Source organism: Podarcis erhardii, assembly GCF_964252035.2.
Source record: "Podarcis erhardii genome assembly, chromosome: 5".
Classification (NCBI taxonomy): domain Eukaryota; kingdom Metazoa; phylum Chordata; class Lepidosauria; order Squamata; family Lacertidae; genus Podarcis; species Podarcis erhardii.
The window spans coordinates 23,245,932-23,270,193 of NC_138509.1; the positions used below are offsets into that span (position 1 = coordinate 23,245,932).

Genomic DNA, 24,262 nt, shown 5'->3' on the forward strand with positions numbered 1-24,262 from the left:
AGCTCTTCTTGACCTTGTGGAGAGTGGATGAGTGCTTTCCAGAGACAGGGAATTTTTAACCCTCTCTCTCCCAGTGCTTCTTCTCCTAGCTGATCCCCACCCAGTACTTCTCAGCTTCTGCCTTCTGCACTATGCCTCTCTGCAAACCACCGTTCCCAATGTATACTGTCCTCCTGCTCCTGAGAAGATTCAGGATCCAGAGCAGGAGCAGGGGGAGGGGGAGGAGGAGGCTCCCACCATTCTTCCTCAGTGCAACCCTTCTCCACACGGCCCCTGACACCAGAGCTGGGCATCAGGAGCTGTCCTTTGTTACATCTCAGAGAGGGAGGCTCGCCATAGTTACGGTGAATGACACAACAGTAGGCAGTGAATGACACAACAGACACAACTTAGGCAGCAGCAGCAGCAGGCTTTTCCATAGTGTCCAGCAGAGAAAAGAAAGTGTCCACAACTGTTTCTGTCCCGAAACAGCCTTTTCCCCTATTTGTTCTGGACCCTCCCAGCAAGGGCTGCAACGTGGTCCAGCAATGCCAAAGAATGCACTGGTGACTCTCAGATATGGGGCCTACAGAAGCTGCAGTGTCGTTGAACATAGGACCTTCCGTCTGCAGGGCTTACAAGGTTTGTGACGTAGCCTGCCAGACATGTCTCATGCTGAAGGAAAATGGGGTGGGAATGATGATGATGATAATAACAATAATAACAATAATAACACTTTATTATTTATACCCCACCCATCTGGCTGGATTTCTCCAGCCACTCTAGGTGGCTCCCAACAGAATATTAGAAGCACAATAAAACATCAGACCTTAAAAACTACCCTAAACAGGGTAGTTGCCTTCAGATGCCTTCAGATGTCTTCTAAAAGTCTGATAGTTGTTTATTTCCTTGACATCTGATGGGAGGGTGTTCCACAGGGAGGGCACCACTACTGAGAAGGCCCTCTGCTTGGTTCCCTGTAGCTTCACTTCTTGAAGTGAGGGAACCGCCAGAAGGCCCTCAGCGCTGAAACTCAGTGTTCAGGGTAAAAGATGGGGGTGGAGACACTCCTTCAGGTATACAGGACCGAGGCCATTTAGGGCTTTAAAGGTCAGCACCAACACTTTGAATTGTGCTCGGAAACATACTGGGAACCAATATAGGTCTTTCAGGACTGGTGTTATATGGTCTCAGCGGCCACTCCCATTGACCAGTCTAGCTGCCGGATTCTGGATTAGTTGTAGTTTCCGGGTCCCCTTCAAAGGTAGCCCCACATAGAGCACATTGCAGTAAATCTGGTTACAGGGAACCAGGCAGAGGGCCTGCTCAGTAGTGGCACCCACCCTGTGGAACGTCCTCCCATCTGATGTCAAGGAAATGAACAACTATCCAACTTTTAGAAGACATCTGAAGGCAGCCCTGTTTAGGGAAGTTTTTATTGTTTGAAGTTTCATTCTGTTTTTAATGTTCTGTTGAAAGTCACCCAGAGTGGCTGGGGAAACCCAGCCAGATGGGCAGGGTAGAAATAATTTTATTATTATTATTATTATTATTATTATTATTATTATTATTATTTCTTTATTTTCTTTATTAAATTTCTATACTGCCCTTCATCCGAAGATCACAGGGCAGTTTACAATATAAAAACACAACTCTGCAATTCTATGAGTTTGACTTTCATTTTGCCTTTGTTGTTATTAAACCAAGGATACCCTTCTTTTCTATAGCCGGACTTTTTCTTGTTTCACATCCTCCTCTAGCTAAGGGCAAATGAGCTTAGTTGGCAACCCAAGCTACATTTGTGAAGGGAGAGAAGAGAAATTTCCATAGTAAGGGGAGTAGAACAACTTTGAGTCTCTCACTCTTTTTTTGCACACCAGAGTAGGGGCTGCCATATTTCAAAAAGTGAAAATCCAGACACAGCAGTTTTTGAGTTTTGTTTTTTGTTTTTGCAAAATCTGAAAAAAACAAGTTTTTGCATTTTTAAAACGAAATTCACCAAATTCTACACTTCCAACATGGGTTGCCATACATCTGGATTTTTCTGGACATTACAATGATTCCTGCCCAGATACTGCTTCCAACAGCCAAATCCCGGATATGTCCTGGAAATTCTCGATGTATGGCAACCGTAGACTAAAAAGCAAAAGAAGGCCATCTTTAAAACAAGCATACGTGATTCCTGTACATTTGCAGGCAGGGCAAATTTGAAAAGCAGTCATATCTCCTGAACTAACACCATCCTAACAGTGCAATGCTATGCATGTCTACTCAGAAAGAAATCCTATTGAGTTCAGTGGGGCTGACACCCAGGTAAGTGGGCAAAGGACTGCAGTGAGAAAATAGATTATTAGAAATAAAAAGGTTGTGGCCACTTGGAGGCTAATTATTGGTTATTATGGTGTGATGCCACAACAAGTAAGTTACTCTCGACTTTTGAGTTCAATCAACCTCCCATTGTTCTTAATCATACCAAATCCATCTGTTGATTCAATGACTTTAGATCCTTTTCACTTAAAAACAAGAAAAGAAATCCCCTATAAGTCAAAGCCAGGCTTACTTCAGAAAGGCCTTTACACTTAATTTCCAGGCATGAGAGCAAGGAGCAGAACAACAGAGTGTCACCAGAATATTGATGGCATCTCACTCCACATTCCCCAATGACCTTAACCAGAGGATTCATATGGGTGTTTAGAAGCATGGGAGATAAGATAGAACCTTACAGGACTCCACAGCACAACTGCCATGGAATCGAGTAATCTCGCCTCCAGTGCTATCTTCTAAAAGGAGCCCTATAAACAGAAGCAGAACCAGCTTATCACTGTTCCTACTCCTACTCTCAATCTATAAAACCAGTGAGACACCATGGTTGATGGGATCCACTGCTTTAGTGAAACATCAGTAGGAATCAACAGGGATGAATTCATCTTTCTCAGACCCTCCAAGTGTCCCTGTTTTCCAGGGACAGTCCCGGATACACAGAAGCAGCCCCTGTTTCTGATTTGACTCTGTAATGTCCCACTTTTCCTTAGGATGTCCCCATTTTCACTGTAGAAATATTGGAGGGTATGGAGTTATCCAGCCCTAGAGACATCTGAAGGCAGCAGCCCTGTATAGGGATTTTTTTTAAATGTTTATTTTTTTTCCCTTATGTTTTTATATTTGTTGGATAGAAATATGATCAACCCAGTCAGATGGGTGGGGTATGAATAGTAAAATTGTTGTTTTTGAATAAGACACCCCTATTTTAATCAGAGAAATGTCAGAGGCTATGCTTTCTCCCACAAGAGGTCAACAGGGTGATGAAGGCTTCTTCAGTGCCAAACCCGGGCCTAAACCCAGTTTTGAAATAAGTGCTTGTGAGAATGCTTGTAAAGGGATATGAAGTCTGCTGCAATCCATTATCTTATTCTAGGGCAACCATATTCCTTGCGCCTGCATGTTCATTTTGTCAAATGCCGTTCTCCATAACATTCTGGTGCCCACCTACCAAGGTACAATTGTACCTTGGAAACTGAACAGCCTAATTCTTGAACGTTTTGGCTCCTGAACGATTGAAACCTGAAGTGATTGTTCCAGTTTTTGAACTTTTTTTGGAAGCCGAACATCCGATGGGGCTTCCACAGCTTCCGATTGGCTGCAGGAGTTTCCTGCAGCCAATCAGAAACCGTGCTTTGGTTTTCAAATGTTTTGGAAGTCGAACGGACTTCCGGAACAGATTCCATTCGACTTCCAAAGCAAGCAAACCTCTTTCTGTGAGAAGGTCCTGATATGCCACAGTTTCTCCCTCTCTCAAAATGTTTTACATGATGTATAATTGGATTAGCTAAAAAGTCTGAAGTAACTTTCGCTCCTTAAACCATCTTTTTTGCCTTATGTCAAACCCTCGTACCCTACCCTTGACTCTGAAACCATGTTTGTTGCTTTCCTGCTACAGACCCAGAGAACACATGACGAAACTTCAGCGTCCGACTTGGTATTGCCCCTCCTATTTTTAAACCGTATTAATGCATATTCCTCCCAAATGAATGCATGATATTATTCTTAGCTGTCTTGATATAAATCTTAAGTATCTTTAAGAAATTCAGCTGCTTACTCGGATGACACACCCCTTAAAGTAACAAGAAGTACTACAAACCAGCAGTATTCTCCATTTCTTATCTGAATCTGGTTGTCAATAGCATTGTATTTTAGCAACATTACCTACCTACTGCCTTTCTGTAGCTGTGCTGAAAGCTGATGGACACCAAGTAATCCTTGAAGAAATACCAGATTGGAATGAAGTGCAGCTCATAGTAAATGGAGAGACTGTGTTTCAGTGCAACATTAATGATCTGGATTTTGGTGGGTACAATATAAACTTGTTTTCTGTTTTGCTTTTTAAAAACATTTCTAAGAAATGTAAAAAATGATAGAAGAAATACAGCTGGCTCCTTCCATTCTTTAGTAGGGCTCATATATTTTGATTCTAACTATGGGAGCTGCTTGCCAAAAGCCCCTAGCCCCAACTCCATTGCTGATCCCTTCTCCCACAACTAGGCAACCCCTCGTCCCTTGACACTTCACCTACCCTGTTGCCTCTCCCCGCCAGCTTGCCCAAACCCTCCCCCCCCAGCTTGCCCCCAAACAGCTAGGTATATGGAAGAAATGTTTGTGAATTAAAAGAAAATGGTACCCAAAGGGGGGGGGGGACGACCCAGATAAGATACTGCAAGCTTACGACTACTGGTGGATATTGAACCTGCAGAGAGAAAACTATTATTCAGGCTGACTTTGCGAGTTATTGTTCAGAGTCTGTTTGAGATGGGCCAGCTGAAAACAGCACATACACAAAAGAAAAATGGAGGGCAGGAGATGAAATTGACCTGGATGTTTGTATACCCTTGTGTGAGAGCCCTTCCTGCCTCCAGAACAACACATCCTCAGCCTCCCACAAATATTAGATACAACAATCAAATACAGTATGCAGTGCCCAGGTTTGGGCTGGTGGAAGAAGAAGAAGAAGAAGAAGAAGAAGAAGAAGAAGAAGAAGAAGAAGAAGAAGAAGAAGAAAAAGAAGAAGAAGAAGAAGAAGAAGAAAAAGAATTCATTATTTGTACCCCGCCCACCATCTGGCTGGGTTTCCCCAGCCACTCTGGGCAGCTCCCAACAGAATATTAGAAGCACAATAAAACATCAAACCTTAAAAACTTCCCTAAACAGGGCTGTCTTCAGATGTCTTCTAAAAGTCAGAGAGTTGTTCATTTCCTTGACATCTGATGGGAGGGCATTCCACAGGGCGGGCGCCACTACCGAGAAGGCCCTCTGCCTGGTTCCCTGTAACCTCATTTCTCTCAGGGAGGGAACCGCCAGAAGGCCCTCAGAGCGGGACCTCAGTGTCTGGGCTGAACAATGGGAGTGGAGACGCTCCTTCAGGTATACTGGGCTGAGGAATTCTAGCGTTATATGGTACAGTAGGGGGAAATCAACACACACACACACCAAGAGGCTTGAATAGCATCGCAAAACTTTTCCAGGCTGCCTAAAGCCATGAACAGGAGTGTCATTTTTAAGAGGTGGGGGGGAAACCTCCAATGACCTATTTATGTTTTAACATTGTCCATCTCTCTCTCTCTCAGGAGGCGATGGCCTGTTGGACCCACTTTGCCAAGAAGCTAGACATGCAGTGTTAAACGCTTACTGAGTAAGAGGCCCAGTGTGTGCTCTTGACAGCAAATCTCACATCAAATAAATAAGACTCTTTCCTTGCATCGCCCATTACGTTGCTAACCCTGTCTTTCAAAAGGGTTCTATTGAGTCCTATTTTTTCACCGCCAGTGTGGCTAAAAGCATCCAGGTGGAAGAGGCAGTTTAACTGGCCACAGAGATTTGATCTCAGGGCTGGTATTGGCTTGATAGGCAGTGTGAGATGACAGTTCTGTTTCTTTTGGATCATGTGCAATCAAGATGTGCAAACAATAATGAAGATATAAGGCCACCATCCTCAGATGACTACATTTGGAGAGATACGTTTGGGTAGCGGCTAGTCTTGCATCTACCCATGATCTGCAACTCCTCAGACTGTAGACTTTGTATGATGTCTTCTAGATATATCAAATTACAAGGCAGTCCTGCTTTAAATGTGTCGTGTGGATCTGACCTGCATCTTACAGTTCTTCCGAAGACCTCAGCGCCGTCCACCATGATCTGTTCCCAACTGAGACTGAAAGGAACCAGTGGTGGCACCCAGCAAACTAAGTGGGGATCTGAATCTCAGTTGCTTAGATGCTCAATACTCTATCCGCTACACAAGCTTTCTTTTGTGATACATCCCATCGTTTATGAGATGTATTTGCATCCTCAAATGACTCTCCCATGCAAAACCTGGACTGCAGCAGCCCATTGTTCACTCCAGTGAGAAATGTAATCTCCAGAAGATACAAAGTTGTCCTCAAATGTACCAGGAGCAGTGTTAATTAAATTGCTTTACAGCCTTTTTGTCTTGACTAATTGCCTCATTAGGACACATTTCTCATCCCCCAAATGGATCTGAAGTATTCTTCCTCATTGAAGAAAATGTATCATTAAGTGCTTTTGCCCTGCGTCCCCGTCAGTCCTCAGAACTGTTTGCCGTCGGGGGGGAAGCATACTTAGATCTTTGCCAGCTGTGCAGCAATGGTGCTGCAATCAGCAGTCGAGTGGCATTAATGGCAGAACCCCACAATTACTCCAACTATTTCCCTTTTCCGAGCGAGACCCTTACATACAATTTGTGCAATATCTTCCATCCTTTTCCTAATTTCACAAACAGCTAGCCTCCTTCAGAGGCAGTAGTGGAAAGGGGTGTGACAGGCATCCAAATGTTTGGCCGGAGAGCGTTACACAAGACTGCATTGCGATCCCTTGCCTGTTTCTTGGTAAACCACTTGGCAATGCATTCAGCTGAGTTTTATCCAGAACAGGCGCATTGAAATTAATGGCCAGGACTAACCTGGGTTAGAGAGAAGGCAGAATTGCTCGACACCTATTTTTGCCTCCGTCTTCACCCAAAAGGAAAGTAGTGCCCAACATGGAGATAACAGCATCAATGATGCAATGATCAATGATGCAGCTCAAGATAGGAGAGGTGGAAAGGAAACACATAGCTGCTTTAAATGATTTCCAGTCTCCAGGGCCTGATGAGCTGCACCCAAGGGTACTAAAGGAGTTTGTGGATGTAATCTCAGAGCCTCTGACTATAATCTTTTGAGGAGCAGGTGAGGTGTTCTAAGCACAATTTAAGGATATTGACAAGCTCAGATGTGTGCAGAGGGCAAGCTAGATAAGTAAGGGTCTGGAAGCCAAGCTTTATGAGGAACGGTTAAGGAAGTGGGTATATTTAGCCTAGAAAAGAGGAGACCGAGAGGAGATATAATTGCCATCTTCAAATATCTAAAGGGCTGTCACATGGAAGATGGAGCAAGCTTGCTTTCTCCTGCTCTGCAGGGTAGGACCCAAATGAATGGCATCAAGTTACAAGAAAGTTGGTTCTGATTAAACATCAGGGATAATTTTCTGATGGTAAGAGCTATTCGACAGTGGAACGGACTGCTTCAGAAGGTGGTGGACTCTCCTTCACTGGAGATTTTTAAGCAGACATCTGTCATGGGTGCTTTAGTTGTAATTCCTGTATTGCAGGGGGTTGGACCAGATGACTCTCTGGGACCTTTCCAACTCTACAATTCTACGATTAATTTCATCAAATCTACTCTGAATAAACGTTAGTTGATGAATGTCAGTAAACCCTATACATGTTTTCTCAAAAATAAGTCCCGTTGAGTTTAATGGAAGGCTTAGCTAGAATTGTCACCTAAGCATACTGTTCTTTTTGCTGAATTGAGAGACCCCTTTCCAACTAAAAACAAGAAACACACAAGACATTGCTCTTTTCTGCATACATTTTATTTTCACTCATTCATGGTGTCTTAGGCACGAAAGCCACAATGCAAAATAATAAGCAAGCCAGTGAATTTCATAAAGTTTCTGAAAATACTAGAAGAAACACACTAACACAGAGTGATTTTCTGGGAGAAAAATAGGTTACATAGGAAAAACCTCCTTATACTTGTCAGCCGATTTGAGATAAATGACACTTGTAAATTATGAAATATACACCAAGTGATGTAAAGATAGAGATCTCTGTAATGGGAAGTAAGTAACCTAAGATTTCAAAACATGTAATTTCTCTAGAAAAATTAGAGCTTTGCTGCTGTTACGGATATATAAAGACAATGGCTCACTAGTTTAGGTAAATGAATGAAGCTAGCTTTGTTTTGAGTTTGCCAGAAGTATGAACAGTTTTGTTAACATGTTCTAATTAGTTCATCTTCTCTTTCACCAGTGGCAACAGTAATCAACTTTTTTTTGGGGGGGGGGGGTAATATAGAACAGATTTCTTTAAAAACCTGTACCCAAACAGACTAGTTCCTTTCACTGTATTAAATTCTACAGACTTCAAGTCAAAATATAGAGAAGACAGAGGAAGAGAAAAATACAGGAAAGAAGATCTGCAAGATGCCAGTATTTTTGTGAATGGGATGCTAATACCAATTCCCAGGGGATAAGCTGTCAAAAAACAACCATAAAGAAAACAGACATTATATTCCACTGCTTATTTTTCACATTCTTGGATAGAATTTATTTTTTAAAATATAATGCTACAGTCCGCAAACAGCAATGAAAATGGAAGCCTGTCATTTCCTACTTTTTATGTCTATGTTAATTCTGTTCTCTAAATTTGTGCGTTCCCAGCCACAAGAGCATTTATCACTCAAAAGGAGACACAAAATATTTCAAGTTATACCGAGATGGCCTTCCTTGTAAAAACAGAGCAAAATATATAGACCTATTATTATTTAGACAGCATCCTTCTTCCCTTTAAAATTCTTGTTTATAAAAAAGCTCAAAATGCTGTGCCTTGGGGCTACTTAAAACACAACCCTAAGTATGTTCACTGAGAAGTTATATTGTGCTCAATGCTGCTCAGTTCCATGTAACTGTGCACAGGATCACAGCCTAGCGAGTCAACTAATGCCATTTAGAGTTAAATAATGCAAAGCAAAATTCCAATATATTTTAGATCCTGTGAGAGTAAAAAAAACCAGAACTGTAACCCTTGTTTAGAAAGCTCAGCTGTTATGCCTATCCACTGCATTGATAATTTTAACTATTCTGCAGTGTACAGAGCTTCAAGAATGCCCAGAGTTGATCAGAAACAGCCAGATAGTGCCAGATCTGCTCAGTTTCCCCCTTAGTAACTTATTCAAAACATACCTTGTGATTTTTAAACAACAAAGGAGACTTCCCCATTGCGGGGTAAATCCGGAAGGAGCAGCAGGGATCTCAACATGAACTATAATGGCGTCTGCAATTGCCCCACCAACTTTGAAGGGCAATGATCACATTTTTTGACACAGGAAATATGTCAATCTCCAGTGTAAGCACAGCAGCAGCTCTTGTTGGGGTTCTTGCATGCTCTCACTAACTCCCCCCAGCACTTAACAGGGAGAGGAAACAGTACCATGTGTTTCGTGCCCCAGTTCTGGTGTCTAAATGGAAAGCAAGCCTGCTAAATTGTTTGCTGTATTCAGACATGTGAGAATTCAACAAAGAATGGTTGGGGGCAGGGTGGGGTGGAATCTGTATGAAAAATGTTGCTCATTTGAACTGTATGAGACCATTTATACAGCCTGCAGTAAAAGAGAAATTAGTACCTGATGTAAGGAAATCCCATTAAAATATGCACACCAGTTTTCTTGAATATTCCCAAACTTAAAGCAAAATAATTGTTTCTTCCATCTCCCTAACAAGAGGTAGCTGTGATGTAATCAACAGAACCACATTGACCGGATGAGAATTAAGAGGAACCCTTAGCTTTTACGACATACACACAGTGGTTTAGAAGAGGCAAGCTTTAAAATAGGTATTTGAAAAAGCCAACCTCAAAAAAAATCCCAAGAAGTCTTTCCCTGCTGAATTTTATTTCATGTAATGGTCATGGCCTTCCCTAAATACATACATACTATACTACATGCGGAGATAATGGGCCACAACGTTACAATCAAAACATCTTTCCTTCAAATGCCTCCAGGTTGAAAGCTGTGTCCAAAAACCTTCTGAGTGACACGAGATGCGTGTTCTTGTTACCAGTTGCTGGAGCGGCAGCTGGTTCACGGCCGACATACCTTGAAGCAGAAGAGACAAGGAGGCAAATGATAAAAATGAGATGTGACGTTTTTTGAAGCAGAGACACACTGATAATAAACACCTCTTACATTAGTCACCTCTTATATTAGATACTTTCTATAGACCGTTACTTATACGTATAGGATTCTAGTTACTATTTGCCACGGGCTAGGCTTACTTGCTTAGGCTAAAACAAAATAAATTTAAAACATTCCTTCCAGTAGCACCTTAAAGACCAACTAAGTTAGTTCTTGGTATGAGCTTTCGTGTGCATGCACACTTCTTCAGATACACTGAAACAGAAGTCACCAGACCCTTCTATATAGTGAGAAGGTGGGGAGGGGTATTACTCAGAAGGGTGGTCGGATTGGGTGATTGGCAGATAGCTGTGATGAGCCTGTTGCTTAGGCTATCCACTTATTATGTGGGTAAAAACTATTTCAGCCAACCTGTACTGTGAAGCTTCATGAATTCCATTGTGAGTGACTCCTCAAACTGTTGTCCATGTGCAAGATGCTTGCTTTATTGAAACTTCACTGGTACTCTCCTACTTAAATCCTTTGTCTGATTTCTGTTTCCCTCCAAGATCCTGCACAAACTTCCCCTCATCAACAGTTGTTGCCTTGTCTCTCTCCATTCTTATGTTCCCTCTCTGTGATTTTATCTAGCTCGACCAGCCTTAGCTGTCCAAAGGTCTCCCACTTCCTGAATACTGTGTCCATTTCCCCAGGCTGTTCAGTATGCTGGAGCCTGCCTCTCAGAATGCCTCTGTGCAACCACCTCCCTTATTTCAAAACACCTTTTCTGGGTGTCCCGTCCCCCCCAATCCGTATGCCTTACAGTAACTAAGTGTGCATAATTGTAATGATCATATTCTTTCTCTGCGTACCCTTGTTTCCATCCCCCCCTTTCTTTGTTTCAGATTGCAAGTCCTGCGGCTCTGAAGGGGCCTGTCATACTTGCTCTTTTAAAGTCAGGCAGTAGAAATAAATAAATTGGTAGACGGGCGATTCGAGCAGACTCACATACATAGTTTGAGTGCAACACCTCAAGGTTCTATAGGAAGTTCACATACCACACTTTTCCGTGTATAAGATTATGTGGTTTTTTTCTTTAAAACTCATGCTAAAAAGTGGGGTTGTCTTATACATGGGTAGTGCATAGGGTGGGCGTTTGATTGGTTGCTGCTACGGCTGTCAGTGGCTATTGTGTGTGTTTTTGGTTGCTGCATCAATGTCTGATGCAGTTGGGCAGGCGATTGGCAGGTTCTGCTGGCGATGGGACAGATGGGAAGTGGATTTTGTTCTTTTGTTTTATAAATAAATTTTATTAGTATTTTCCACACAACAATAACAACACGACAAAAAATTGAAAAATAACAATACACAACACACAAAAACCAACATTCGAAAACTAAAGAAAACAACAACTAAAAAACCAAAACCAAATCCATATCTTACAAATTAATACTATAAACACTAAAGCAACAACAAGACATTGACTTCCACCAATCCCACAGCACCTCCTTTATCTCTCATTGTGTCTTCCTGTTTTCTTGTTTTCCTTATCATCTCTATCCTAACATCTAGATATAAATCCCTCTTTCTTATCCTTTCACTTTACAAGGTTATTCCAGACTCAGCCAGATTTCTGTCCTCGAACCTCGACTTTTGAGGTATTCATTTAGGCACTCCCATTCTTTTTTTTACTTCACTTTTTGGCTTTTGTCTTATTATGTGTGTAAATTTAGCTAATTCTATTCTGAAAGCTTACATAACCAGTTTCCCCTAGTGGGTAACTGATTCCCTTTCCAATACTTAGCTACCAGGATTCTTGCTGCAGACGTTGTGTATAAGAAAAATTTAGTTTTGTCTTTTGGAATATCATCATTTAAAATTCCTAAAAGAAATGCCCCTGGCCTTTTACTATATGATATTCTTAATATGTTCTTTATTTCTTCATGGGAAGTGGACTTTGCAATGCGTGTGGGTGAGTGATTTTCGACAATCCCCCCTAAAAACAGCTCAACAACCCTGGTTAACCCCCCCCCCAAAAAACCTAAATAACTCTGGGTAATCCTCCACAAAAAAAGCTCAACAACTACTCTGTGCCATCTCCCCCATTTTCTCAACTGGCCAGCAGCCCAGATGGAAATATCTATCAAGGCCTCGTCGTCAACTTCTTAATTCATATGTTCTTGGCAATGCACCAAAAGCAAAAACAAAAGGGGGCAGAAGCCCTGAATGAAAAGAAAACTGCTGCAAGCATCCTACCATATGGGTCGAATATGGTTCACAATGGTGCGGAAACGAGGTTTGACGTAGTCGTAGTAGCCTATGTTCTTGTGCTCTTCTTGACACCAGACAAGATCAGCTTTAGCATACTTCTCAATTTCCGATTTTAGCAAGTCGAAAGGGAAAGGGGAGATCTAGAAGGGAATGGGAAGATATTATGAAATATAGAAATTTCTGGCATGGTAACAGGTCCCCACTGCGTACACAGCCGACACATCTTTATTCCTCAAATACATGAGGAATATCGTCTACCGCTCAAAGTGAGTGTGGCACATTTCAAAAAAGGAATCTCTCCAAATTAGTATGTAAGGAATGTTCTAATATCCCAATCTGACCCACACACAACAGTTAGAATGGTGACGGCAAGAACAGTTAGCAAGTATATGCAGGTAACTCGCAAGCTACACATATTTAATTTGTGTGCACTCAGTTTTACGTGCTTCACAAAAAAATGTATAATAACAACAACAACAATAATAATAAAGCAGAAAGGGAGCGGGTGGGCATACAAGGAAAAACACTATGGCAGTCCAACCCTCCACTGAACCCAATGTTTTTTGACTAAATCTGATTTTGGCTTTACAGGCTAGTCCCAAGAAAGTTGAGAGTTGCCTGTATTTCACTTCTGCTGCAAATTTCTGAAGCTGGTGTGAGTACTGTCATTTGTTCGACAGACAATACATGTACTGCCACTTTCATCATAAATGTACTTTTTATTTCACTCACATGAATACTTATAGACACAATCTAGTCAAAGCTAAGCACTTTCAGGTCTCATTGTCTTAGCAAAAGAGTGGCACTGACCATGTTTAAACTTTCATTTTGAAATCAATGAGTCTTAACTGCTTACCTTTTTATACATGGGGCAGAATCCAACTAGTTAATATGGACATATGAAAATTTACCAGTATGAGTATATATGACATTGCTGGGTTTTTTTTAAAAAAAAATTTGGTTAAAAAGAATTATACAATACAGTCACAGCAAAGAAAAGAACATGTTGCTTTTTGTAAATGATATATTCTGCCCAGGCACTACATTTGTTGAGTAATCCTACTGTTATTCTTGGACTTAGATACATTCCTGCTCACATCAAAAGGAACCAAAAGTGTGTCACAATGACATGCAGTGTTTGGATGTCATCTTGAGAATCCTCATCACGAGAATCCTCAGATCAAAAGTGATGCCAAAAGCACTTTCATTTGCAATGCACTACCTGTTAATGTTAAGAAGGCAGAAAGTAGAAAACTACCATTTTTAAAATCAAATGTTCATTTTGGTCAATACAGTATCCCCCCCTCCCCCCCATTTTCAGATGAAGGAAATGGGAAAACAGTTTTAAGCATCACATGAAAAGCAGCATTAGAATACCCTCGTGAAGGCAGCAGATCACAAAGTATTCACATTTTATAAATACAGAATGGGATTCATAATTTGCAGAAGTCAACCTAGTCAATTCCCATCAGGTAAGATTCCAGTCCAGTTATTCTATAATAATAATAATAATTTATTATTTATACCCCTCCCATCTGGCTGAGTTTTCCCAGCCACTCTGGGCAGCTCCCAATCAAGTGTTAAAAACAATACAGCGTTAAATATTAAAAACTTCCCTGAACAGGGCTGCCTTCAGATGTCTTTTAAAGATAGGATAGCTGCTTATTTCCTTCACATCTGAAGGGAGGGTGTTCCACAGGGTGGGCACCACTACCGAGAAGGCCCTCTGTCTGGTTCTGTCTACATAATCTTATGCTCCATTCACCAAATCAAAACACCTTGTGTTTCTTTTTTTAAAAACAGAACTTCTACTTTGATACCAAAAAGTGTCAACAGGATGGGCTGTTGCTCAGTGGCACAACATTTGCTTTACGTGTCTAGGTTCAAGACCCCTTGTTCAAGCTGCCACATCATCAGGTAGGCTTGGGACAGACTCCCTGCTTAACCCCTGGAGAGAGGCTACCAGTCAGTGTAAGGCAGTACTGAACTAAATGATTAGTCTGACTTTGCTGAAGTAACTGGACATGAGATGGGATTAATTTCCTTCCTGAGTTAAATCACCCCATGGATGAGCTAATTTCAGGTGCACAGTCAGCCGAGCCAGTTGCGATGGTAACGGCCCAATGCCCCAACCCTATCTGTGATTAATGTATGTCAATTCAGCAGTCTGTTAGTTGGTCTCAGTCTGTTGGTGTTGTTTGTTCGGTGTTATATGGAGCAACGGAGATACTTTGTATCTGTATTTGTCTGTATCTATGTCCAGAACTGTTTTACAGAGCCTTATCTTCTGCAACAGTAAGCTATTTGGACCTTAGGTTGCTTCCATGTGATGACTGGTACTGGGAGCAACTTCCACCATGTGCGTATCTCATATCAGATTAACAACAGATTCAGTATGAGAAAGGTTATTATGTGTACTTCACAGACATGTACATTTTAAAAATAATGCGCACAAGTTCTCTCTTTGCTTTACCTGTTCCAATCTGGTTATAGCCACCTCCTTCTCCAAATCCTGGTTCTTTCTCTCTCTAACAAGATCATAGTATACCTTCCCAGTACAGAAAATCACCCGCTTGACCTCCCCGGGAGTTTCAGCTGCAGGTCCTTCTTCAGGGATCACACGCCTGAAGCTGGTACCTAGATGCGCAACAAAAGTGTTTTACTACAAGGTGCCTAGTCTGATCAACCCTAGAGGATTTCTCAAAAATAGAAGTAATTTTTTGGTATATTCCTTGGATTAGAAAGCCTTCCTTCCCTCCTTCCATAGTTTCCATTCTCACCATAACTTAGGGATATTGCCACTCTCTAGTAATTACACAAAGAAAATGACTCCCTTCATGAAACACAACTGGTTCTCTGTGGCAATTTTCCCCAACTCTCATGTACTTGTATTGGTTCTGTAATTCTTAAATTCAATAATATTCTGAACAGACAGAGGAACAACAATCTTTGTTATAACTAATATAATTTTAAGAAAAAATACGAGATTTGCTTTGTATCAGTGAAGACCTTGAGCACCTTATCTTGGCTGACAAGTTGACATCACAAATTAGTTCCCCCAGCAATCGCGGATCCATTTGCAGCTATTCTATTGTGTTTTTGCTATTTTCTTCCCGCGGAAGGGTCTCCATGCCACAAACGTAGTACTCCCATGCCAACAACGTAATGTAAGGCGGGGAGTGTTGGATCTCATGACAGAAAAAGGGGTTAAAATGTTTCAAAACAAAACGTACATAAGTGAACCTACCTGACACCATTTCATCAAAGCTGGATTTTGCTTCAGGGTGTCTCAGCAAGGACTTTGGTGTGAAAATAATCAGCTGTAAAATAGGCGGTATAATAATTGTAAAATGTTGCCTTTATTGAGTCAGATTACTTCTCACAAGCAAAGAATTTGACTTCCATACAAAAAAGCAATGGGTTCAGTGCCTGGAGATTAACTAGGGTAGAAGCACCCCTATCTAAAGGGTCTTAAGTTTTAATAAAATTCATGGAGATTTGAGCACTCTGCTGTCCTTGGATGCCTCTGCCTGCCCTAATCCCTCTGATGTCTAAAAAGTACTTTACTGTACATAAATCAGTAATGGACAAAGCCAAAATAGTTTGTCTCAGTGGGGCAGGGGTTTGTTGTGTGGCATACCTATATCTAAACAAATTGCAGTATGACTTTCTGAAACAATCTTGAATATTCTAGAAGTTTCCTAAAATAAGCAATTGGGCTCTTTAAATTTTTAACTATAATTAAATTTAAACCCACTTTCTACAGTACAGGCCTAGTCTTCTATCATCCATACTTCATTATTTTTTACAGAAAAGACTGAAATACTTTTAATTAGTACAAAAGCACTCAAATGTCACTACTTACAGGTTTCCTAAATGGCAACAAGAGCTGCCTTCGGAGGACATGGAAGTAACTGGCTGGAGTTGAACAGTTCACCACAATCCAGTTGCATTCATAGAGTTGGGAAACGGCAAAATCATCTTCAAATTCCTGAACAAAGGCAGATTATGGGCATTAGAAAGGAAGCCATTAGCCCGAACCATGGCTTAGTGTAAATCGGTGAATATGTAGACTCTGGAAGGAGAATGTGGCAGCTCTGCTTCTCCCCAATCACCCTGCAACTGTGCTACACATGATTTGGTTTAACAAGTCATCCAAATCCAATTGATTTAGCTCTCTCTGGGCTATGCTATCCACAAGCTATAAGCAAAGTTAGCCCTATGGTTTCTGGCTCATGGTGTGTCCAAGAGAGCTTTTATGGATGAATGCTGTATATTAATCACCGAGTAATTGTTTAAGTCTTGCTATATCAATCACTAGTTATAATTTAATAAGGAAGCTTTCACGCCTGTCCAATTCTGCGTTCCCTTTCCCACCCTTTAATCTATTGATGATTAATGTCTATATGTAACCTTTGCTTTGTACTTGTGTTAACCAATCAGCAACAAGCACATATGTGGGAATGCTGTAATATTCAATAGAAGACTCCCCGAGACATGCTCGGGAGATGCCTCCCATATGACACCCACTACTCGTCTGTCGTTCATTTCAACCCAACATCTGGTGACCCCGACGTGATTGCCAGATCCCTTCGCAGCCATCCCTATACTTCACTTGACTGGAGAAGTCTCAGCGCGCTATTTCGTGAGTATGGGAGGGGAACTGACTAGGTTCCAAGAGGAGCATGCCAAGGAGTTGCTCCATCTCGTTAGGCAGCGGGTGGCGAGTGCTCATATTTCCTTGAAAGAAATTGAACAATTGTTATGTGAGATTGCTTGCCAGTGCCCCTAGTACCCAGAGGCAGGTTCTCTGGGGTCAGAAGCTTGGCAAAAGATCGGAAAAACCCTCTTTGCAGAACCGAGGGCACCGATTCATTGTCTGCTCACTTGGCAGAAGTGTGCAGATGCCGTCGCTAGATTAGGACCTCAGGCATCTCCGACGGCACCTGCTCTTCTAGCCGCTGCAGACAATCCCCCCCTTTACCCAAAGATTTTGCCCCCTTCGCAACCTTGCCAACCCCCCCCCCCTTACGCCTCAGCCCACATCCACATCCACCCCCCCCCATCCCTCCTTTGCCTGCCTCAGCCCCTGCATGTTCCTCTACCGGAGATGTGCGCGCCACGCTTTCTCAAGCTAGGCGGCAAGGGCACCTCTCCTTAGAGGAGGAGGCTGGATGGGCTGGGGAAAAACCTTGGTAGCCTAAATTTGACCCTATCAGGCTAAAGAGGCAGAGGAGAGTGCACCATTTCTTAATAAACTCAATGAAATATAGTTTCAAATGTGTGTACCATACTTTACAAGGTGAAGGAGCGTCTCCACCCCCATCGTTCAGTCTGGACACTGAGGTCCAGCCCTAAGGGCCTTCTGGCGGTTCCCTCACTGCAAGAAGTGAGGTTACAGGGAACCAGGCAGAGGGCCTTCTCGGTAGTGGTGCCCACCCTGTGGAACGCCCTTCCATCAGATGTCAAGGAAATAAAAAACTATCTGACTTTAGATGTCTTCTAAATCTGAAAGCAATCCTGTTTAGGGGAGTTTTTGATTTTGATGTTTTATCATGTTTTTAATATTCTGTTGGGAGCCGCCCAGAATGGTTGGGGAAACCTAGCCTGATGTGCGGGGAATAAATAAATAAATTATTATTATTATTATTATTATTATTATTATTATTATTATTATTATTATTATTATTGTCATTCCCACCCCATCTTCCTTCAGCATGGGACATGCCTGGCAGACAGAAGGTCCTATGTTCAACGATGCTGCAGCTCCTATAGGCCCTGTATCTGAGAGTCACCAGTGTGTTCCTTGGCATTGCTGGACCACGTTGCAGCCCTTGCCGGGAGGGTCCAGAACAAATAGGGGGAAAGGCTGTTTCAGGACACTTTCTTTTCTCTGCTGGACACTATGGAAAAGGCTGCTGCTGCTGCTGCTGCTGCTGCTGCCGCCGCCGCCTAAGTTGTGTCTGTTGTGTCATTCACTGCCTACTGTTGTGTCATTCACCGCTACTATGGTGAGCCTCCCTCTCTGAGATGTAACAAAGGACAACTCCTGATGCCCAGCTCTGGTGTCAGGGACCGTGTGGAGAAGGGTTGCACTGAGGAAGAATGGTGGGAGCCTCCCTCATTTTCAATGTTCTGTTGAAAACCGCCCAGAGTGGCTGGGGAAACCCAGCCAGATGGGCAGGGTAGAAATAAATTATCATCATCATCATCATCATCATCATCATCATCATCATCATTATTATTATTGGTGCCTGAAGAGAGATGACTGGGTAGGAAGGAAAAATAGATATACTTACTGGAAAGGCATCAGGATCATCATTACACATCTGAAGGAATCTCTCTGGCCTGGCTGAAGAATGCTCTGGGCCCTGAGAATCACATCATGTAAAGAAAAACAAGTTGGCATGCCTTGGAAGAATCTAGATCCTAAATATAATTGTCATTAATTTCCATACTGGGCAGGATGATGTGAACTTAGTTGGTTTGATAGAAGTGGTTGTCTGTGGCCTTTATAACCACCCTCTCTGACATAGGTTTAATAGATGGCTGAATATAACATGTTTATTGTATAAATGGAGCACCCTATAAATGCACACTATTCCTCAGATGTTGAAACTCATTGAATGCAGTGGAATTTATTTCCAAGTACAAATGCACGGGATTAACCACTAGGTAAAAGGTAAAGGACCCCTGGATGGTTAAGTCCAGTCAAAGGCGACTATGGGGTTACGGTGCTCATCTCGCTTTCAGGCCGATGGAGCTGGCATTTGTCCACAGACAGCTTTCCAGGTCATGTGGCCAGCATGACTAAACCGCTTCTGGTGCAAAGGGACACCGTGACGGAAACCAGAGTGTGTGAAAATGCCATTTACCTTCCCACCACACCGGTACCTATTTATCTACTTGCACTGGTGTGCTTTCAAACTGCTAGGTTGGCAGAGCTGGGGGAGAGCAACAGGTGCTCACCCCATCATGGGGATTCGAATCGCTGAGCTTCTGATCGGCAAACCCAAGGGGCTCAGTGGTAGACCACAGCTCCTTTTACCTTTACCTAACCACTATATGCATTCTCTCTTTCAATCATTACACATTTATTCTTCGGGAAATACCCACTGATACACATCTGTAACAGCAATTCCTTCTTCTTATTTAAATAAATATTAGATATATCTAATTGTGAAATTAGCTGCACACAGGAAACTATTATTCTGATCAATGGAAGCCCTACCATTCCTTCCATTCCATGAGGCAAAAGCAGGACAATCCCATTGTGACGAACCCATTTAGCCTGTCCCGAGCTGATAAACTGATCAATGATGCACTGTGCTGTATTGTGGAAGTCACCAAACTGAGCCTCCCAGCACACGAGGGCATTAGGACTTGACATAGCAAAGCCAAGTTCAAAACCTATGAGGAGGGAAAGAGGAAATATATTATCACTACACACTATATTCTGTTGTGACTATACAAAATGTATTGAGAATAAATCCTGAAGCTGAATTACAGAATGGCATTACAGAATGAAGCAAATTAGGACTATGCCTCTTATGCATCCAAGAATTAGACACTTTCAGTATATACGAATATACAAAACATCTATGTCAAAAACTGATTCAATACAACTTTGTGCATCTCAGTCTTCGGAACCATCACAAAGGACTAATGAAAAGGAAAAATGAGGCATAAGAAAACCATATTCTGCAATAAAAAAGCAAATACCAGAATGGCTTGGGTAGCATTTAAAAAATGTGGAGTGGTTGTGGCAAGATATGTTGTGCCACTTCCATTACACTTAACATGTTACAGCTTACAGCACGATGCTGCTGCAATATTTCCTAAAATCTAACATACAGCAAACACAAATGGGTCCATCTGGAATGTTATGTGGGATTCTCGTAGGAAGCGAGTAAAATTTTCCCCTCTCTGTAGTTTGTTATGTGTTGTGGACGACCATATAGCAAACTCTTCCGTGGTAGGGGTTAGGGCATTAAATAATGGGTAAAAATGGAACAGGAATTTACTAAAATCTAAAGTATCATAGTTCTTGCCCAGCAACTCAGCTAAGGCAGATTGATGGTAAATTGCTTTAATAGCTGTAATCACAATGCTGCTTTGTTGTGCTGTTTCAAAATACAAGATTTCAAGCAGAGCCAGAGAGTTCATAGAAACATAATTAAATATAATATTAACCTAGTCTCTCTTTTAATGACCCACCTTGACTCCAGGGTCTTATTTATTTATTTCACTGCTTCCAGATAATAGTGCCTATTAGACAAAATGCCTCCCCCCCCCACTTTTGCCCCTCATGTTACCCGCTTTTCCAGGATCATTTGCATTTAAATAGGTCGTTGGATTGGCATGAGGACGAATATTCCTGCAGCAACTTTAAATGATGCCATGTAGCCCTAATCATCAACATACATCAGATGGACTGATGTCAAGTGAGCAGAATGGTCGATAATTTACCGGTATGATATCTAGAAATGCATTGCACCCTGTAGGAGACTCTCCTGTGAAGCTACTGAGGCAAATCTGGAAAGGGCAGTCTCTGGTCCCTTCTTTTGTTGGGGCATGCAATCCATTCAAATGGATAAAAAAAAAACCACAGTTCTATATGCAGAAGCAGTCCTGCCCTCAAAGAAGATATATATACATGTTTATAGGGCTGCTATATGTCTGTATGGGATGTGGGTGGCACTGTGGGTTAAACCACAGAGCCTAGGGCTTGCCGATCGGAAGGTCGGAGGTTTGAATCCCCGCGGCGGGGTAAGCTCCCATTACTCGGTCCCTGCTCCTGCCAACCTAGCAGTTTGAAAGCACGTCAAAGTGCAAGTAGATAAATAGATACCACTCCGGCGGGAAGGTAAACGGCGTTTCCATGCACTGCTCTGGTTCATCAGAAGCGGCTTAGTCATGCTGGCCACATGACCCGGAAGCTGTACGCTTGCTCCCTTGGTCAGTAAAGTGAGATGAGCGCCGCAACCCCAGAGTCGGTTATGACTGGACCTAATGGTCAGCGGTCCCTTTACCTTTTTATACATCTGTAATTTCCCAGACATAGATGGGACTTGGCAGTTGGAAACAGCTTCTGGGGGGAAATTGCTGAAATGTCCAGGAAATTCTGGACATATGGCAACCCATGTTGGGAGTGTAGATTTTGGTGAATTTCCTTTAAAATAACTCAAAAACTTCAGGCAAAACAAAAAGCTCAACAACTTTTGTGTCCAGATTTTCACTTTTTGAAATCTGGCAACCCTATTTTACACCTTGAGGCTCTTTAGATCTAATCCACAGATAAATATGTGCAAATGCCACCTTACTGAATGGGTACCCAGCATGTCATATGAATCTCTGTACTCAAGAGAGGTTGAAAACCATCACCAGCTGTGCAGCCAGTCAGCTGGCAAAAGCAATATTCATTCTTGACTGCTTGCTTCCAGGATTGTTAAGAATGGCAATTCTTGCTCTCTTCCTGGTTGTGAGGTATGCACTCAAGTAATGGTGGGTACCGATGCCACAACAGCACTGGTAGATAAGATAACTCAAGAATAGGAATTCAATAATATTGCCTTATGCAGTTTCTAGCAGGAAAGGTGTTGGGTTGCGGTTCCCTGATCTCCCAGGTAAGTTGTCTGAATATATATCCCATTACCTGCTTCTATCCAAACCGCCAAAGCATTTCAGGAAGAGGAGGACAAGCAGATTTGCAGATAGATGCACTGTTAATACATAGCGCTTAAAACAAGATTGTCCCTTTCAACAACAATAAAAAATACACTACTTAAAGTAAACATTTAGATTTCAATTTTTTAAAAAATCATCTGATGAGGATGTGCTTTGAAACATGTGGTATTTATCTGTATGGTCCTTAATTTTTAATTCTCTGCTGCACAGAGAATGGGAAAAAAGCACACCTTACCATTTAAGTGCTGCGAAAACAAAAGAGAGAAGGGGGGACTGGGCAGATTTGGAAATTATAAATGAAACCTTCTTTGCACATTCTAAAGTATTAAACTTTCATAAAGGTTTGCTAAAGGGCTGGAACCCTTCACCCTATGTCCCTCGAGGCTTCTTGCTCCTCCCAATTTATTCTGATTAATGGTTTTGTCTTTTTTTTTTGTGAGACAGTTGCCTTTTTCTGGTGGGTGTTGCTTCTTTTTTGTCTGTATGTTGTTTGGGATGGGTGTACGTGTTTCGTCTAGGGGAGATTTTGAGCAGCACCAATTTCCATTCTGTGAAACGAGTACCTTGGGGTTTCTACAATGGTTTTAGATTTCTGATTGTGCGCACAGGCTCAAAAACGTCGGGGACCCCTGTTGTATGGCTAGTCCAGTACAAAGTTTAAGGTGCTGTTTTTGAGTCTATGGTAAAAATAAAGCAGGGAACTGTTTGCAAATAACCATAAGGTATTGGATGTTCTCCAGAATATTGAATTTGCACTAATTCAAACCCTGAACTCCTTATTGGCGCTTCATATGGAATTGAGTGAAGAAAAGAGAGTTCCACGTAGTCACACTACTAGAAGGCAGTAGCTGCTTGGACCTGTCTTAAAGATGGGAATCCATCAAGGAAATTTCTCATCAGGAGAATACAAGAAAGAGAAAAGCACAGATTGTGAAAAGGATACCAGGATACTGAAAGGAAAAGACAGTAGTTAGTCAATAGTGAAACAGAGGTTAGGAATGGCTCAGTTGGTAGAACATGAGACTCTTAAGACTCAGGGTTGTGGGTTCGAGACCCACGTTGGGGGGAAAACATTGCTGCATTGCAGGGGGTTGGACTGAATGATCCTTGGTATCCCTTCCAACTGACAAATTCCATGAATCTGTCCAATTCCATGAATTCCAAGCATAAGGGATTCAGATGAGGAAGGGTGGGAATAGGTTTCGGTAGCTAGTGTATTTCTGGTTTTTATGGAAGCCGCCCAGAGTGGCTGGGGAAACCGAGCCAGATGGGCGGGGTACAAATAATAAATTATTATTATTATTAGGTTAGGTTAGAATGCAATGGACAGCACAGAAGCTGAAATGGGTTTGGAGGAAATGTGAAAGAGGGGCAAAGTCTGGCGTACCAAGCTTGATCAAAGTGTATAATTCACAGACATTTATTTACTGAAGCCATTCAAAGCATGCAACAGCATCTGGTAAATGTAAGTCCTAAGGGAACACTTTTGCAGCTGCATTTTGCAGGCTTGTTTTTCAGGATTTCTTTTTCTGAAGACATGAAGACTGAACACTTACATTATAAAATACAACCACAACTCCATAAAATGAAAGAAGTACCTTTCATTACTTAGGTGAAACCTTCAGTTCTTCTAGCTGGTAAAAGTTTTCATCATAATTGCGTGAATCAAAAAGTTCAAATATTTAACATAGCTTCTCCTTCCAGTTCACATGCTATAAGTTTGTTTTTCATTACTGATTTTAAATTGTGCTTTTAAATGCTTTTTGTCTAATTAACTTACACAGTTGTATTATAAACTGGACTGCTGCATGCCACCCTGAGCATCTCTGGGCAGAGAAAGCAGCTAAGAAATACAATTAAATAAAATTGGTTGGAAAATAAAAGCTTTTACCATTTTTTGCTGAACAAGCTGGCTGGGACTGGCAACTGAAAGGCAGAGCCGGATGCGACATTTGACAAGACAAAAGCCAAAGTATGTGGAATATACAATTGGCTGCTGAAATGTAGATCTAGTTGTGTGAACAAGGTTACTAAGAAACTATTTTATTAAATTTTAGTCACTGTGTTGTGAAAGACGCCTTTTCCCTTTCTGTAAAATTATAGTT

The 24,262-nt window shown here is 41.8% G+C and overlaps 2 protein-coding genes across 3 annotated transcripts in view; one reads left to right on the forward strand and one right to left on the reverse strand.

Annotated features, from left to right (window-relative positions):
* Positions 1 to 364: 364 nt before the first annotated feature.
* LOC309342048 (UPF0728 protein C10orf53 homolog) lies at positions 365 to 6,452 on the forward strand. The gene is made up of 3 exons (XM_081862046.1): positions 365 to 621; positions 4,204 to 4,323; positions 5,598 to 6,452. The coding sequence occupies exons 1-3, from the start codon at positions 528 to 530 to the stop codon at positions 5,660 to 5,662; spliced, it is 279 nt and encodes a 92-aa protein (XP_081718172.1). The 5' UTR covers positions 365 to 527; the 3' UTR covers positions 5,663 to 6,452.
* A 1,429-nt stretch (positions 6,453 to 7,881) lies between these two features.
* OGDHL (oxoglutarate dehydrogenase L) overlaps positions 7,882 to 24,262 on the reverse strand; it is a 64,261-nt gene continuing 47,880 nt past the window's right edge. For both annotated transcript variants that reach the window (XM_081861155.1, XM_081861154.1), the window contains exons 17-23: positions 19,702 to 19,880; positions 18,770 to 18,841; positions 16,336 to 16,461; positions 15,718 to 15,790; positions 14,944 to 15,107; positions 12,456 to 12,610; positions 7,882 to 10,181 (exon numbers count right to left, since the gene is read on the reverse strand). In XM_081861155.1, coding sequence (XP_081717281.1) covers positions 10,058 to 10,181; positions 12,456 to 12,610; positions 14,944 to 15,107; positions 15,718 to 15,790; positions 16,336 to 16,461; positions 18,770 to 18,841; positions 19,702 to 19,880 — 893 coding nt within the window. In that variant the 3' untranslated portion in view covers positions 7,882 to 10,057. The remainder of the gene's footprint in view (positions 10,182 to 12,455; positions 12,611 to 14,943; positions 15,108 to 15,717; positions 15,791 to 16,335; positions 16,462 to 18,769; positions 18,842 to 19,701; positions 19,881 to 24,262) is intronic.